General features: G+C 38.2%; 1 protein-coding gene across 1 annotated transcript in view; it reads left to right on the forward strand.

Annotated features, from left to right (window-relative positions):
• The window catches only part of LOC149748041 (neuron navigator 3-like), a 659,075-nt gene extending 645,065 nt beyond the window's left edge, over positions 1–14,010 (forward strand). Inside the window, exon 10 of the mRNA XM_089921063.1 lies at positions 13,276–14,010. Coding sequence (XP_089777189.1) covers positions 13,276–13,399 — 124 coding nt within the window. The 3' untranslated portion in view covers positions 13,400–14,010. The remainder of the gene's footprint in view (positions 1–13,275) is intronic.
• The last annotated feature ends 2,867 nt before the right edge of the window (positions 14,011–16,877 follow it).

Consider the following 16,877-nt stretch of genomic DNA (forward strand, 5'->3'; position numbering starts at 1 on the left):
TTGTCTTGTGGTAAGTTTTACTCGATTAGGACTATGTCAGTGCTGCTGTGTCTCCATTTTTATCCACTGTCCTTTCAGTGAAGAGGTGGCTAGGGAGGAATAATGCCTGCGACTTTGGCAGGTGTACAGTTCATCAACAGGAAAAACAGGATGTAGGATCTGCTGCAAATAGGAAAAGGTCAAGATTATATAGTTTCAAATTTTATTAAATTTATTAAATATGTGAGTTTTTAAGTAAAGAAAATAATTATAATGATTTGTTTTCCCTCCGTGAAAAACCTAAGTGCTTTAAGTGATTTTTTCTGGGGCTTTATATACTCATCCACACAAATGTATAATTATTGAATTTCAGGTCTACCTCAAATAGCTACCTCATTTAAGGCTGCTATTCTGACTTCAATAGCAAAAATTCATTTAAAACCTTTGTATCTGCATCACATGGTGTTACCGAGCCCAAGCTTGCTCTGCCTGCCACATGACAGGCCAATAAATCGGGAGATGAGTTGTTGGGGCAAGGAATAACGACTTTAATCAGAAAGCCAGCAGACCGAGAAGATGGCACCCTAGTCGCAAAAAAACATTTTCCCTCAGTCCTCATTCTCTGGGCTCTTTTTCTACAGAGAAGGGGGAGGGGGAGGGGCCCAATGCGGTGCCAGCCAATGGCTGAGTGGGACCACAAACCGTCAGTTGCTCATTGACAGTTGCTCACTAACGGTCGCTCGCTTGGGGGAGGGGCCCACTGCGGTGCCAGCCAAGGGCTGAGTGGGACCACTAACAGTTGCTCATTGACAGTTGCTCACTAACGGTCGCTCGCTTGGGGGAGGGGCCCGGTGCGAGGCCGACCAATGGCTGAGGGAGACTGCTCTAGGTCGTGCCTGTCCCACCTGTATTACAATGGGAGTCTGCAGATCCTTTTAGCTCCAGAGACCCTATCTGACAAAGGAGAATTTCAGATCCACGTTTCAAAAATATGAGAAAAAATTATAAACTTTAAAATATGTCATACTCAGCACACTTGTCACTCTCAAATGTATTCTGTAAGAACATCTGTCATTTCAAATCACCATGGATGAATTTCACAGGAAAGTATAAATCTAAGCAAAAAGAATATATCCACCAGTTTAGCAAGCTTCTTTCTATAAGTAGCAGCAAACTTCTTTGGTTGTTTGCAATAACATATCCAGTGGGTACAGATTTAGTGATTTTCATTTGGCAGTAACCTTTGCTATCAGAAAGAGGAAGCAGCACAGTTTAGAGGTTAAAGTGTGAATCAACCATGTGACTGCCAAATTCTCCAGCCTCTTTGAGTTTCTTTTTGCCCTGTTTAAAATGGAGATTATAAAAGTGAGGTAATATATATAGCCAAGTAGCTAGGATTACAGGCTGTAGAGTCCGTTTGCTCTACCGTGGTTCAGAAACTGCACCTTGTATTATTGAGACAATGGCCCCAAGAGCCAGGTTGCCTGGGTTGGAATCGTGATGACACCATTTATTAGTCATGTGACTTTGTGTAATGCATTTAAAGACTTGAGACTCAATTTTTATAATCTGTAAAATGGAGATGATAATAATAGAAGCTTCCTCATAAGGCTGTTTTGAAGATTAAATGAGTTGATATTTATACAGTGTTCAGAACAGTACCTGCCACACAGTAAATGACCTTCCCCAGACTTCAGTTTCTAATTCTGTAAAGTGTGGTAGAAGAATACCTACCTAATTTGGTTGTTTTAAAGATTAAATAAGGCAATCTTGTATAAAGTCTTCAGCACAGAGCCAGATTCAGAATAAATTGCTTATAAATGTCAGTAATTATTTGTTTTATTATCAATAATATAAAGTAGTTGAAAATAAATAAAACCATCTAATAAGAAATGTCACATCATAGTCTACATATGAGGAAAAGGCTGCTTGGAGTCTTTTATAAATTCAGAATAATTTTATAAATGATAATATAAATGCTCTTAAGGTGGAGTAGTCAATATTCAAGTTTCTTAACTGTCAGTGAAAGAGATATCGTAGAGTCTTGTCATTTGGCTTATGTGACCCCTGATGTCCTTTCCACTCTGACTACTCCAACACCATTTAAGAATTTCTCTTGCAAAATCCCTGGCAGACTTTTCTGGAGGTGCTAATCATTTGATACAATAATAGTAATAATTTACTATTTTATAATGGTTTTTGTTGAGTGCTTACTTAGTACAAGTCTGTATTACAAAATTTATGTTCATTTTTTCATTTAAACTGTGTCATCAACCCATGACAAGGGAATGTTACCCCATTTTACAGAGATGAAGAAGCAGCAATTTCAAGGCAGAATAATGATAATCTTTTACAGTCACAGGCCTGGCAGGAGTTTGCCTTTGAATCCATATATGCCTGAGTCTGTAGTGTGCTCTCCTTTGCTTAGCAGTTCTTGCTGTATGTGTAGAAATAAGAGGTATTGTTACTAGGAAAATTCTGGCTGGGAAAATGTCAATAGCAGATTTGCAGATATCGCAATCAGAATTCATTTATATTGGGAAATAATTGCTTTTAAGTAGAATAACTTTAAAATACATATATATGTATGTATATGTATAAACATACATACGTTTGATATTTAAAGAAAATTAAATAACCTCTATATAATGGGAAGATCCATGGGTGATGGTGATATTTTTCCCTGGTTCTCAGCCCACTTCTAGGTCATGCTGGTTATTAATTATTCCTTCTGGAACCTTATTATATGCTTCATAATACTCCTTCTTGCAAATTGAATGTTCAAAGTCCTATAAATATAACGTTGAGTTCTGGAAGTTAATGAATTTCATTTTAGTCCTACTTCCTGCACAGTGCAAGGATATTGTATATTAAGTTTTTATAACTCATTTATCACTACTATGTGATAAAAGTAGTTTTGAATTGGGCATATCTTTATCCATTTAATGAGTGGATATAACTAAAATCAAAGGTGAAAACTTTAAGAAGATTTTAACTCACTATAAGAAGTTCCCAATAAGTAGACCTGTGTGAATGGATTAGCCTGCCTTTTTTAAGTGCTGCGGGTGGCTACCGGAGATTGTTAAGAAGCAATACAGTGACCAGTTGCCATAGTTTCAGTTAAGGGAATTCACCAGATATCTTTTTTCTTTTATGTACTCATCACTCATGCTGCAAATACTATGTAATAAGAATTACAAAGAGTAAAAAAAAATTATCTGCTCTCTGGGAACTCAGTTTTATTGGTGATAATGAAAAGAATTTAATCAAGAACTTAAAACATCACTGTTGTCATGGAAGTGTATGCAACAAATAAGGTAGAAGAGTTTTCCTGAATCTTACATGAGGGTGGAGTCAGTGTATGCATTACAGAAGAGGTAAGAGAAGAGATGAGACTTAAAGGATGAGTTAGAATTTGTCAGGTGGAAGGAGGAATGTTATGGCATCATCCAAATTTGACATTCTACAATTTTACAATCCAAGAATGTTGGAAAAAATAACAGGCAAGTTACGCAGTGCTGTGCAAAATGCTAGTAACTAAAACTGCTAAAGACTAGAGGTTAGAATTCATGATTACTTGAATGGGAGACTAGGAAGAAAATTTGGAATGAATCCATACCTTGTTCTTCTCTTCGCTCACTCCCTCCCAACACATCTTATTTTCAGCTAGTCCTATTGGCTCTTGCTGCAAAACATACCCTCAGTTGGGCATTTCTTTCCATTTCCACCCTGCCTTCCCGTGATCAGGGCACCACCAATTTTCACCTAGTTTCCAACGAGTCTTCCAGCATTCACTTTTGGTCCTTTCTGGTAGCATCCTTCACACAGCAGGGGCTCTAATCTTTTAAAAGTATAAATTGTATGTCATTTAAATTCATGAGACCATCTCCTGGCTTTACATTACACATGAAAAGTAAAACCTAAGCATCTTACCAAGCCCTACAAGTTCCTACATAATCTGGCCCTCTCTCTAGCCCTTAAACTATGCTCACTGTCTCCCTGCCTTCATTCTGTTTCTTAACAGACTAACTTGTCCTGCTTTGGGGACTTTGTCATAGATATTCTCTCTGCATATAAGGACTCTCTTCTGGATCAAAGCAGCCTCCTGGGACTTCCCAGGTGGCGCAGTGGTTGAGAGTCTGTCTGCCGATGCAGGGGACACGGGTTCGTGCCCTGGTCCGGGAAGATCCCACATGCCGCGGAGCGGCTGGGCCCGTGAGCCATGGCCGCTGAGCCTGCGCGTCCGGAGCCTGTGCTCCGCAGCAGAAGAGGCCACAACAGTGAGAGGCCCACGTACCACACACACACACAAAAAAAGCAGCCTCCTTCTTCTCATCAGAACTCTGCTTACATGCTACTTCTTCACACAAGCCGTTTCCAACCATCTAGTCTGAAGGAACACTCACAATGCCTTTTGCCAGAATTATACGCCATTGTCCCCTTGTATTTTATTCATAGAGTTTATCACCATCCACTGGGCTTTTGTTTACTTATTAACAAGTGTGATTTCAGCCACCTCTGACTATAACATAAACTCATTGAAAAGCAAGCATCTTGTCTTTTTTTATTTAGTAGCGTAATTGCCCAGGACAGAGCCTCCCTACAATAGGAACCAAATAAAAATTGTTGAATGAAACACCATCATCATGGGTTCGACTCATCTGCTATAGAAGAATAGAAACACCACCAAAAATGTACAGTGGAATAAGAAAAATTCAGAAGTCTTTTTATTCCTATAAATGGTAGGGTTTAGTTGAAATATAAACGGCTTTAAAATGTTTATAGAACGAAACCATATCTTCTCTTCGGGACCTTCATTCACTTATTCTTTTCCTCTTTCGACTACCTACTAAATACATTTACCGTGTAAGGCATCAGGGATAGAGTGAAGCATCACACATCCCATATGTTATTTCCCTTCCAGGGTCCACAATGTAGTAGGCAGGAGACTGACTGAAACATGACTACAGAATGAAGCAGGAAGTGTAAACCCCCCAAGCAGTGAACCAGATTTGATATACCGAGACTTCAAAACATGGAAAATGACCGCTAGTTGTTGGAATCAGAGAAAGTGGCTTCTTGTGCTTGCAGAGATATGTGAAGTAAAGCTGTGAAGAGATTCCTTAGTCAAGGAGGAAAGAAAGACGTGCCCATTTTCTCTAAACCTCAGTATTTTTAACAGCCCCCAATAAATTTCTAAATAGCTACTAATCAGATTCATAACTTGCTAGTTTGAGGTCTACACGCTCTTTGTTTTTTTCTGACCATTTGTAGTAAATGTCAAGAAATCAGTGCATTGGACATAACGCAAACATCTAAAGGCAAAGGGAGAGAATCAGGGTGAGGACAGTTCACAGAAGAAAAAAGAGGAACCCAACCTTTAGATAAGGCAAAACATTACTAAACAGAGAAGAAAATCATTGTGCTTCTTAAACCCATTAATTAAATATAAGCAGAAACCCTCTGTACACACTTGATTTGTAAAATTAGGTCAAGAAAGTCTGAATTTAGAGGTTTCCTTTTGTTACTCATATGTATATGTATATATATAATTGGTATAATATGATGTGTCTTATATAACAGCATCAGGGGTTCTCAGGAAAGATTGTTGAAACAGTTTTTGTGAGATTTCAGATTTACCTAGAAAGTGACATGGAAAATTGGCCCTTGAATGTATTATATTCTGAAAGGCAAAGAATACAAAACATTAGTTTTGAAAATGCTTACTCACATGGTTTTAAGTTTGGCTTATTTGTTGAACCAGTAGATTCAGTAGGAGGATCTGTGAGTCTATGAATTTTGAAACGTGGAGCATAGAACCATCTTGCAGATAAAGCTTTTGTAAGCCCTGCAGCTATTATTACAGATTATACTGCAATTGTGGTTTTATGTGAACTGGGCATAATTGGTTATCAGCACAAACTAAAGCTTACTGAATGCTTGTCTTGCAAACTTGTCTTTTGCTGGGTTGGATATATATCTGTGCATTGGGTAGCAGTTTAAGCTCCCTCACACAGCAGTATTTTTAAGCTGGAATGCAGAGCCAATGCTGGAAGAGGGTCTGTTGTGTAGAAGACTGCTATGAGTTGGCATTCTCCCCACAGAGAAGCTTGATAAACTGCCCTTTCTGTATTTAGCTTACGAGGTTCAGCGCCAGATTGCCCAACCAAACCACAACTGTTTCTTTTTTTCTGTATTTTATCTTCTCTTGGAAAAGCTGTTAACGTTACAGAAAATTTGCAAGAATCGTACAAAGAACTCCCATATACATTTAACTCAGAGCACCCAGAGACCTTTTTCAAGTTTCACAAATTGTCCCAGAGATAGCACTTTTAGCGATTCAGGATGAACGTTGTACCCAGTCGTCGTGTCATCCTAACATCCCTGGATCTGGAACAGTGCTTTAATCTTTCCTTGACTTCCGTGGCATTGATATGTTGAAGGCAAGCATTTTATAGACTGTTTCTTAATGTGGGTTTGTCTGATATTTTCTCGTGATTGCAGATATATGTATATAAATGTATATATATTTATATATATATAATGTCACAGAAATGATACTGTGCTTTTCCATTGCCTTCCTACCAGGTATCAACATTATTGATATTCCCCTTTCTGGTGGTGTTGAGTTTGATTGCTTGATTGGGATGATGTTTGCCACAGTTGGTCTGCTTTCACCCCTATGTTTTAGCATCCATTGAGGTTTCTTGCCTAAATTAATAGTTTACTCCAATGGATGTCATGTGATTTCTAATTCCATTATTCCTTCTACATTTATGGCTTGCCATTCAACTTTAAGAAAATGATGTCCCTTTCTTATTTTTCTCCTCCTCCCCGCTCCCTCCTTCTCCTTCCCCCCTCCCCCCTCCTCCTTTTCCTTCTCCTGTGCTCTTTCCCTCTCCCCCTCTTTGAATTTTGTGGACTAATGGATTCCTCTTGTCTTCAGTGGATTATATCCATCAATATGACTATTTTGATATTTAGAATTTCCCAGATTTGGCTGCTGGGATGCCCTTCAAGCTGGCTTCTGCCCCGTTATTCTTTGAGAACTTTGTTTCTTTTTGGCTCAAGGTAATCTAGGCTCACCTTGTTCTCTCACTGCCTTGGCTTCAGCTTTTATCTAAGGTGCCCTGGTTTCTTTTGTGAAGAGTAATATTTAGGAACCAGATCTCACTGCTCCTAGCTTTCCTAAATAGTAAAATATATATAGGTACACACACACACACACACACACACACACACTCATACAGACACACACATATTTTTGTAAACCTATTTCCTTTTTTAAAAATTAATTTATTTTTGGCCGCGTTGGGTCATCATTGCTGCGCGCGGGCTTTCTCTAGTTGCGTAGAGTGGGGACTACTCTTCATTGCGGTGCGCGGGCTTCACATTGCGGTGGCTTCTCTTGTTGTGGAGCACGGGCTGTAGGCACACGGGCTTCAGTAGTTGCAGCACGCGGGCTCAGTAGCTGTGGCTCGCGGACTCTAGAGCGCAGACTCAGTAGTTGTGGCGCACGGGCTTAGTTGCTCCGTGGCATGTGGGATCTTCCCGGATCAGTGCTCGATCCCGTCTCGCCTGCATTGGCAGGCGGATTCTTAACCACTGCGCCACCAGGGAAGTCCCTACACACATATTTATCTCAATATCAACGAGCTATCTATTAGAGAGAGAGAGAGAGAGAGAGAGATGGGTATATAACCGTAAATTCACAGTGCCTCCAATTCCAAATCAACACACAGAGTTTATTCTTGCTTTCTCCTTTCCATACTTGCACCTTCCTTTGTCAACTGAGAAACCTGGCTCCCATTATACTCAATATGTTTTCTTATTTGCTCAGCCCCCCAACCCCCAGCATACAAATCTAACAAATCTCTCATCCACACTGGGCTACTCTTCACTCTGACAGATTCCTGGCCTTGGCCCTGGCTGTCACCTGTCTTCCTTCCCACCAAGAAAGAGAGAGCTGGTTTGGGAAAGATATTTGTTTTTCTTTCTTTTAGGTTGGGTTTATAAAGCAGGAACTATAAGACCATTAGTTATTGTTGCTGACTCAAACCAGTTTTGTTTGTGTCCACATTTGTGACTAGTATATCCATATCAAGATGAATTCATATGGCTATATTTTTAATATAAACCAATATGCAACACCCCTATTTATGAAATTGGAAATCTGAAGATTGCTAGTATCTAGGTGTATTGCTGAATTCCTTTAAATGGCATGTATAATAGCTTCCTTTTCTTAGGAGTAAAAATTTAAGGTAGCAAAGAGTAAAATTAAGGTTAGGCCATTGGGTATTGTCACATTCAAATACTGTCTGTTAATAACTTAGTGACTAAGCTATCTGTCAGCTAAGGAGACATCACATACATTAACATGCTCAGTGTCCAGAGACATTTGGAATTAAATGGAATTAAATTGTAGGGTAGTGGTGAATAAAACAATATTTAGAAGCTTCCAGATTTAAGTACAGGTTAAGTATCTCCCAGCTTGTTACACAGGGCAAATTATTACATCTCTAGAAGCCTCAATTAATCCACAGCACCTAAATTACAGGTGTCTTAGTCTGTTCCAGCTGCTCTAACAGGAATACCATAGACTAGGTGGTTGAAGCAACAAACATTTATTTCTCATAATCCTGGAGGCTGGAAAGTCTAAGATCAAAGTGCCAGTAGATTGGGTATCTGGTGAGCTCCTGCTTCCCGGTTCATAGATGACCATCTTTTCACTCTGCCCTCACATGGCAGGAGGGGCAAGGGAGCTCTCCAGGGTCTGTTTTGTAATGGCACTAATCCCATGCATGAGGGCTCTATCCTCATGACCTAATCACCTCCCAAAGGCGCCACCTCCTAGCATCATCACATTGGGGGTTAGGTTTCAACACATGAATTTCGGGAGGAAACAGATATTCAGTCCATAGCAACACAATTGTTGTGAAGTTTGAGTGATATGCCCTAGATAAAACACTAGGCATAGTACTTGGCATATAGTAAGTGCCCATAAACAGGAACTAGCTTTTATGTTAATTATTGGTGAAACCTAGACCTTTAGCTACTAGGACTCGTAGTAACAGACACTAGCACTAGCTTATTAGAACTCTAAATAAATTAAATGGTGTTTTTGCAACGCCCTATCTTACAGTTTCAGTAAGTGCTTATAACATGTTGACCATGTTGTAAATGCACAGTAAGACAGTCTGCACAGAATGATGTCTTCTAAATATTCTGAACCATGTTTTCCTTTTCCCAGTCCATATGAGAGGAATGCAGTATCGGTTTACACGGGCACAGTGAATGATGCCACTGCAACATCTACCTTTCGGTTAGAAAACACTATTGATTCTGAAGTCTTCGTAAATTGTTTTATGAATCAACCCCAAAACCTGTTATTTTACTGGAATGAAGCATGCACAAAAATAGAGGACATGCTTAGAGCCTTCAGAGATTAAACTGAACTTCTTTGATCATTTGTATAAAAGTTAAATCTTTACCAGTTACCTTTGATTGTCCCTCTAGAGACTGGAGTTAAACTCTGATTCCACTTTAACAAATAATGAGGTAGAAATCCTGGAGAAATCGATGTCTTGTAACATATATAGAGCAGGGGATCTGGACCCATTTACATGTGAATACAATCCAAAGATCATTTCTGAGATCTTTTTATAATTATTTGAAGTTTAACTTCACCATGTTCCTTCCCTTGATCAATCTGTTGCCCTATCATTTCTAATGTAGGTAACTCAGATAGGGAACACTGTGAAACATACACCAAAGAACTTGAAAATATGGTATAAATAAGATTTTCTCTTGTGACCTTAACTAAAAAAAGAAGTTAAAGAACAAATCAGCCACAAATGTTCACTGCCACATTAAAAAATAAAGTAAAACAAAGGTTTCTAAGACCAAAGTTTGAATACTTTTTTATCAGAGGGTGGGGACTTAGCCAATGAAATTGAGTACTAGGTTTCATACATTGAGAAAGAAAGCCGTACACTGAGAAATATTTTTTAAGATCTGTATATTTGCAGCAAAGAAAAAAGTCTACTCCCAAAACACATTCTGAATACTCTTTTGCTCCAGAGAGATTTTCCTAGAGGGAGATGCTCTGCATCTTTATAACTAACATGGCTACAAGTATTCTGGTTCCTGTAATTGCTCTGGTCTTGTTCTAGTAAAAATCAGTTGGCATTGGGCTTTAGACAGCCATCCCAGTGAACTACTTTATGTGACTCAGCATCTGAGAAACCAGTCTGTGAATTCTGAGCCTCTATGACTGTAGGCCAACCCTGGCTCCCAGCCAGTTCACCCAGGCACCATGCCTCTCTGAGGCTTCTTGGCAAGCAGCCAGTAAGCTTTCCCCGGGGTGTCCTATCTTACTACATACTCTCCATTTAAATGGCTTCAGCAAGTAACAATCCTTAGAAAACTTCAGAGGAATTTTTTCCCCTCGTTCATGGACATTAGGCTAAGGAATAAGCCAGGGAGGTACAGTGGCTCACAAGAAAAGAGCCCAAGTGGAAGAATAGATGATAATGAACTTTAGAAGTGAGTGGGGAGGGGCAATAGACAGGGGATATAGGAGACCCTGGGGGCCAGAGAAGAAAAGAAACAGCCCAGAGAGCCGGATATATTCCCCACATTATAACGTTGACCAGAATCCCACATGCCTCAGGAGAATGCCTTTCCAGGCTTTTAGTAATAATAACACTTGAGCTCACAATTATTTTGCGAGGAACATGTTTTTCTTTGCCTTTTACACATAAGCAAATTGAGGTTCAGAGAGGCTAAGTCACTTAGCAAGGTCACATGAGTTAATAACTGTTTAGCGAGAGAGCTAAGTTTTACAACCAAATGCAGAGCATGCACCATTATACCATGCTTCCTTCTGTATGCTTTACCCAACAATGACACTATTTTATGATCACTACTGATAAGATTTATTCATTCAGTTATCAAATATTTGCAGAGTGCAGCGTATCTGCTAGACATGTGGCTAGGCCTTGGGGTGCAATGATGAGCTTAAACATCGAGAATAGACTCTAGTTTGGAAGATGAACATTTATCAAATAATTACACAAATGTCATGTTACGAGAGTATGAAGTGCTCAAGATAGGTACAGGGAGAAATAAGTATTTGTAACTTGGGACTTCACCTGAAAATTTGGAATGGTTCTTTAAGAAAGAGTCACTTGAGCTGAGACTTGAAGGGAGAAATTTAATTGGATGTCGTGGGAAGGAAAATATTCAAGTAGAAAGGACCTGTTGAGGCCAGGAGCTATAGGATGTGGGTAGAAGATTCTTGTGACCACAAGGGAGAGAGATAAGGGGAGTCCAGTGCAAGATGACACTGGAGAGGCAGACAGAGATCAGACCATGCAAAGCCTCTTAGGCTCCCTAAAGGTTTCACCCAGGGGCACTATGAACAAGGACCAGGTTTGTTGAGAAAATATCACAAGTTCAGTTCTGTACAAGATGGGTTTGAGTTATCTCTGTGATAATCAAGAGGTAATGTCTATTAGACAGTTATGATTCACATCTGGAATTCAGAGAAAAGTTCTGGGTTAGAGTTTGAATTTGGACTTCATGTGTGGATAGGCAATCACTAATACGATGGGTATGTTTGAGATCGTCTGGAGAGACTGTACAATGCAAACTGGAGGAAGCTTAGGATATTGCTTTGAGGAACCCCCAACTTTTTGCCCTTCGTTTTTACTACCGACAACCATGACATTTAATGATTGGGTAAAAGAGAACAAAGAGAAAAAAAGTAGCATCCAGAGAGAATGGGGAACAAACTGGAAAATTTTTATTGTAGAAGCCAAGGAAGGAGAGTTTCATGAAGGGAGGAATGGTCTGCTATTCTAAATGCTACCAAGATATCAAGGAAGGTGAAGACTAAAAACGCCTGTTGATGTTCACAACATTGAAATTTTTACTGGCCTTAATGGTATATCCTGTCATTCGAACAGCATGTCCTCTTCTGAATTTTGCTGTGCTCCTTATATTTAGTTTTAAGTTACAGTAAGCTAGGAATGTCTGCCAGAAACCGCTGGAGGTCAACGCACAGCTTTGTATGAATTCTTGCATGGCTCTATCTTTCTTTTAATATGTCAATTCCTATATACATACATACATACAGCATATAGTTTTCCATGGTTTATTAAAATCCTAATGAGCGTTCAGAGTTTTTAGATCCATCAGATAAATAGAAAATATTTCTGGCATCAATGATTACACTTTATTTTCTCTCAAACAAAACCAGGATTTAGAATAAAAGTAACATAGTAAGCGAAAATTGATTTAAAGATTAACTGAATTTTTCTTTCACGTATAAATATTCTCTTTAGATTTTTTTAAAGTAAGAAATATTTAGTGATCACTTGCCATGGTCCAAACTCAGTACTAGGAATGGGACTCCAAGCAAATGAGATAACTATAAAGAACAAAGTCCAGTGTACAATGCTGTATTGTCTTGTCTCCTTCTTTCTCTTGTGGTTCACGCTGTGGACTTTCTAAAGATGTGGTGTTTTTGACCAAATATATGTAGATTTTGAAGCTGCATAAGGAAAGATAGTGCCTCTTAAAACGTTTGCCTGTGCATAAAAGGAAGAAGCAATGCATGAAGATTGGAATATCAAAACGTATGCAGTCCCTCTGTGGAGTGCTTTTTATTTGATTAGACCTACTCTTTACATGTTAATCACACACACAAATATATACGCATGAACACATATACACAACTATAAAACGTATTATAAAAGGGGGTTGTCAGAATGAGAATTTGTTTTTGATTGACTTTAATTTTTCTGAAATCAAGACATCGTAGTGACATTTATAGCCCATAGCAAAGTCAATATTTATTTTACTTATACTTTGTATTTTAGGATATATTTTATAGAATGTGCATGGAAAAAATAATTTTAGGGGTGTTTTCAGTGCTTTAATTATTCTCAGAAGAACACAGTTTAGCCAGACTTCCTCTAAGACAGCAAAAAAAAAGGAATCTTTTCTAGTCTTTTGCCCAGAAAAAGTGCAGTCAATTATTGGTAATTACAAGCTTTCAAACTTAGAAAAGTCTAAGAAATCTGATTTAATACCTCACTACAACTTGGGTTGTATATGAAAAGTAAGGAGATTCTCCTGTAGATAGACAGCTTTGGAATGTCCCAGACATAAAGAAATGCTCACTTACCTTCACAGAAAACTTTTAATACATTGATTTCTTCTTGTACTAGACAACTTTGATGAGTCGCTGGTGACAGCAATTGGTGTTTCTGTCTTCTTCGTTAATTTCAGAGCACATTCAGAAAATGAAGGTACCTCTTTACCATCTGCCGATTCCTGTACCAGTCCTACTAAGATGGATTTATCATACAGTAAGACAGCTAAGCAGTGCCTAGAGGAGATATCCGGTAAGTGACCTGATTGGTGGGTAGGTCAAACTCAGAATTTTTATGATCTCTCCATAAGTCTTTTTATTAAATCATATTTATGCTATACTGTTTTCCCTTAGGCATAAATGGACTGTGTACATTTCATGCTTCAGAGATGCTTAGGTATTTGACTATTCTGCTTAGAATGGTCTCTTTGTTGCTCTGTAATGAATTCTGTAAAGAATGGTAGTGCTCTCAGAGGCTGAGATTTTAAGTCATGGTTGCCCTCAGTCTAGTTGAATACTATCAGAGAAGACCTGGAGAATCTTCTATTGTTAATAAGGCAGTTCTTGAATATATCTAGAGATTTAAAAAAATATTAATGATCAGATGGCAATGTAAAACTTCCAGGGCCTCCAACCCTGCTCTGTCTACAATTCTGTGTTATTTTGAACATTTCTACATAGTGGCTCCAAATGTGTGTTCTGGGAAAAATCTAATTATGGAAATATTTCATTATATATAAATAATGTAAGAAAAATGACATATACATACTCCAGACCCAATTTGTCTCAGCTTTAGTCCACTATTTTTCCTAGGATCCGGATAAGCCTAGGCACATATGGAAGCCCTCTGGTATAATTTTATTACATATAGGTCCATATGGACCTATATAATATATAATATAGGAACTAAGTAGGCTCTTAACGTGATATACTGCTTCTAAGGGGAAAGACAGTTTAAGAACATTTTATGTGTTTCCAAGTATAAGAATGCATGGCAGTAGAGGTATGTCTTTTGGTCCAATAAATCTCTGACTCAGCCCTTGTATATTCCTAAGGAAAAAACTAAAAGAACTATTTAAATTTTAAAAATTACTGTAGTACTCCTAGAACTCAAAGTATTGCTCTGAAGCTCATGAGCGTAGCCATATCACAAATTTGGAGGTTAAGAAACTTCCTCACTTAAGCAGACTTGAAACACTTTGGCGAGCATTAGCAGTTACTGCAGTATCCATCAATGGATATTGACAACAGTGACAGCACAACATCCCAAGGGTTCCTTTTGGAATTAACATCAGTGGTATCATAGGCTTCAGAGTTTTCATGTGGAGATTACAGTGGGCCAGTTCAGGGTAAGGGCAGAAATGGTAACGCAAGGCATAGCTATAGGGATACTTGTAGATTTTTCAAGCACTTGGAGAAAGTGTTGGTTTTCCCTAGCTCCAGATAGCCCCTTGGTGAATGATGATATGTAACTGTATTGTGACTAGATATTATTTAAACATAGTGTTCAAACACATTTCTTTACTCATGCATGTCTTCAATTAGTATCAATATGCCTACAAAATACTAGAGCTCAAATCTGTAGGAGAAAATGCATTTAAGTACACTTTGAATTCTAATTATGTGATTTTCACAAAGAAACCTTGTTTTTCTGAAATTAGTATATCGCTTAGTATCTCTGCTTGAATCAGTAACCCATGTTTGATCTTTTTTCCTCCAGTTTCTTATTCTTTTGACCATTTAATCATTTTTTACACATCCAGTTAATATTTCCATTTATGTAAGTCACATCATTATGTTATACACCTTAAACTAATACACTGCTACATGCCAATTATATCTCAGTAAAACTGGAAAAAAACATTCTTAATTTCCATTTAATGTTCTGATTTTTAATAGAATATTTGAAAGTGAAAAATAAACTAGACTTTAACATAATACAATAGTCTGATGGATTTATTAGAAGGTATATTAATTTATGTCAATAAGTATTGATATAGAATCATAGATTTGAATCTATGATTTAGATAGGAATAAAAGAAAGAAAACAGCACATAAGTGCTGAAATGAGGCTTATCTGATTATGTCATTCCTACGATCATTTGTTTAAAATGAGTCTATAGTGGAGTACCGAAAATTTCTCTCAATGCAAACTTGAGATTTCATGAAAGAAAGATATTTATGATTAGAAAGCTATAAATTGAGTACCATAATTGGAGAAATGTAGATGAGAGTATACTGGTGGACCAGTGATGAGAGGATGACAGTCATAGGGAAGTAGGCCAGTGACAAGAGCAGAGCTGGCATACCCTGGCCTTTCTTCTAATGATCTTGCCTTCTAATCCCTCCTTGAGCTACTTATTCTCCTGTTCGTACCCTACATCTGGGCACCGTCGGAATCTGCAGCTTCTCTATAATCTCACTTCCATGCACCCCACTCTTGCTGATGACATCCTCCTATCCTTTCAATGCCCTTCCTTTCGTTCTCTGACTCTGACACTGGTTCTACTAAGATTTCCAATTTATTGATCCCACCACCATTTACTTACCCTCAGCAAACCCTACATATCCTTTCTTCCTTCCTTAATCAGATGACTTCCTATAGTGACTGAATGTGATTTTACTTTTACATATACCCTTTACTCCCTTACACCTCTTTCACTTCATTGTTCTCACTGGATGAAACCACAGACCTAGTAACATTCAGGTCTCCACCTAGTCCATACCAGCAATGAATGAACCTGGAGAAAAACACATCACGTGTTGATGTGATTCGCTTTACATTCATGGCCACCAACTTCAAGTGAGTAGTTAATGCTGCCCGACAATCATTCTGTATTTCTCTGGCGCATTTACTCATTTTTTGTCATCTAAGAACTTGAGAGATTGTTCTTAGATGACAATTTTATACCTTATCTCTTCTTTACAAAGCTACAGTGCCACTTCTCCCATCCTTTCTCTTAACTGATGACCTTGATGTCACTAAAAAAAATTTAAGCAGAGAGAAAAGAATTTCACAAACCCCTGCCACCATATCTACCCATGTACGGCATTTTATACCTATTTACTTCACTTTTCCTTGGATTACTTTCTTTTCTACCTTATCTCCCTCTATACCAAACCACTCTCTTTAGCCCCACAGGATGCTGCCATCTCTGCAATCTTAATTTAAAATAAAACAAAACAACTTTCCTTGACCCCTTCCACAGCTTTCTTTCTCTATCTAATTTCTCTTGTTGCTACTATATTCTGGCTGCTAGGGAAACCACAAACCACATGCACACTTGAATTTAATGCCACATCTTAGACTAGCCCTTAGAATATTTCTTCAAAGACAGCATGAGATATGAGCAGGTAAGTGTTCTAGGAAGTAGAAAAAAATTAATCCTGGCCTCTGCACTGCCATTATTTTGTTGTTTGCATTGTTCCTTAGTTCCCTTTTTTGTGAGGTGACTGTAGTGATGCTTAATAAACTCAGGATTATTGTGAGATACGGTTTCATTCTTCCATCCATCTTTTCAGTAATCATTGCCAGGTACGTTATAAATGCCAAGCATGCCAAGGATTGGGAAAACAAACATGACTAAGACATGAGTTCTCCTATGGAGGAATAAGAGACAAATAAACTTTAACACCACAAGTAATTGAATTACTAGATTTATGGAAACAACTAACTTAACTGTAAAGATTTATACAGGGCCTAAAAGAAGATCACACGTGTGTATAGTAGAATTCTAAT

Source organism: Delphinapterus leucas, chromosome 11, assembly GCF_059928025.1.
Source record: "Delphinapterus leucas isolate spDelLeu-1000000601 "Yukka" chromosome 11, BTC_Dleu_Yukka2, whole genome shotgun sequence".
NCBI classification, from domain to species: domain Eukaryota; kingdom Metazoa; phylum Chordata; class Mammalia; order Artiodactyla; family Monodontidae; genus Delphinapterus; species Delphinapterus leucas.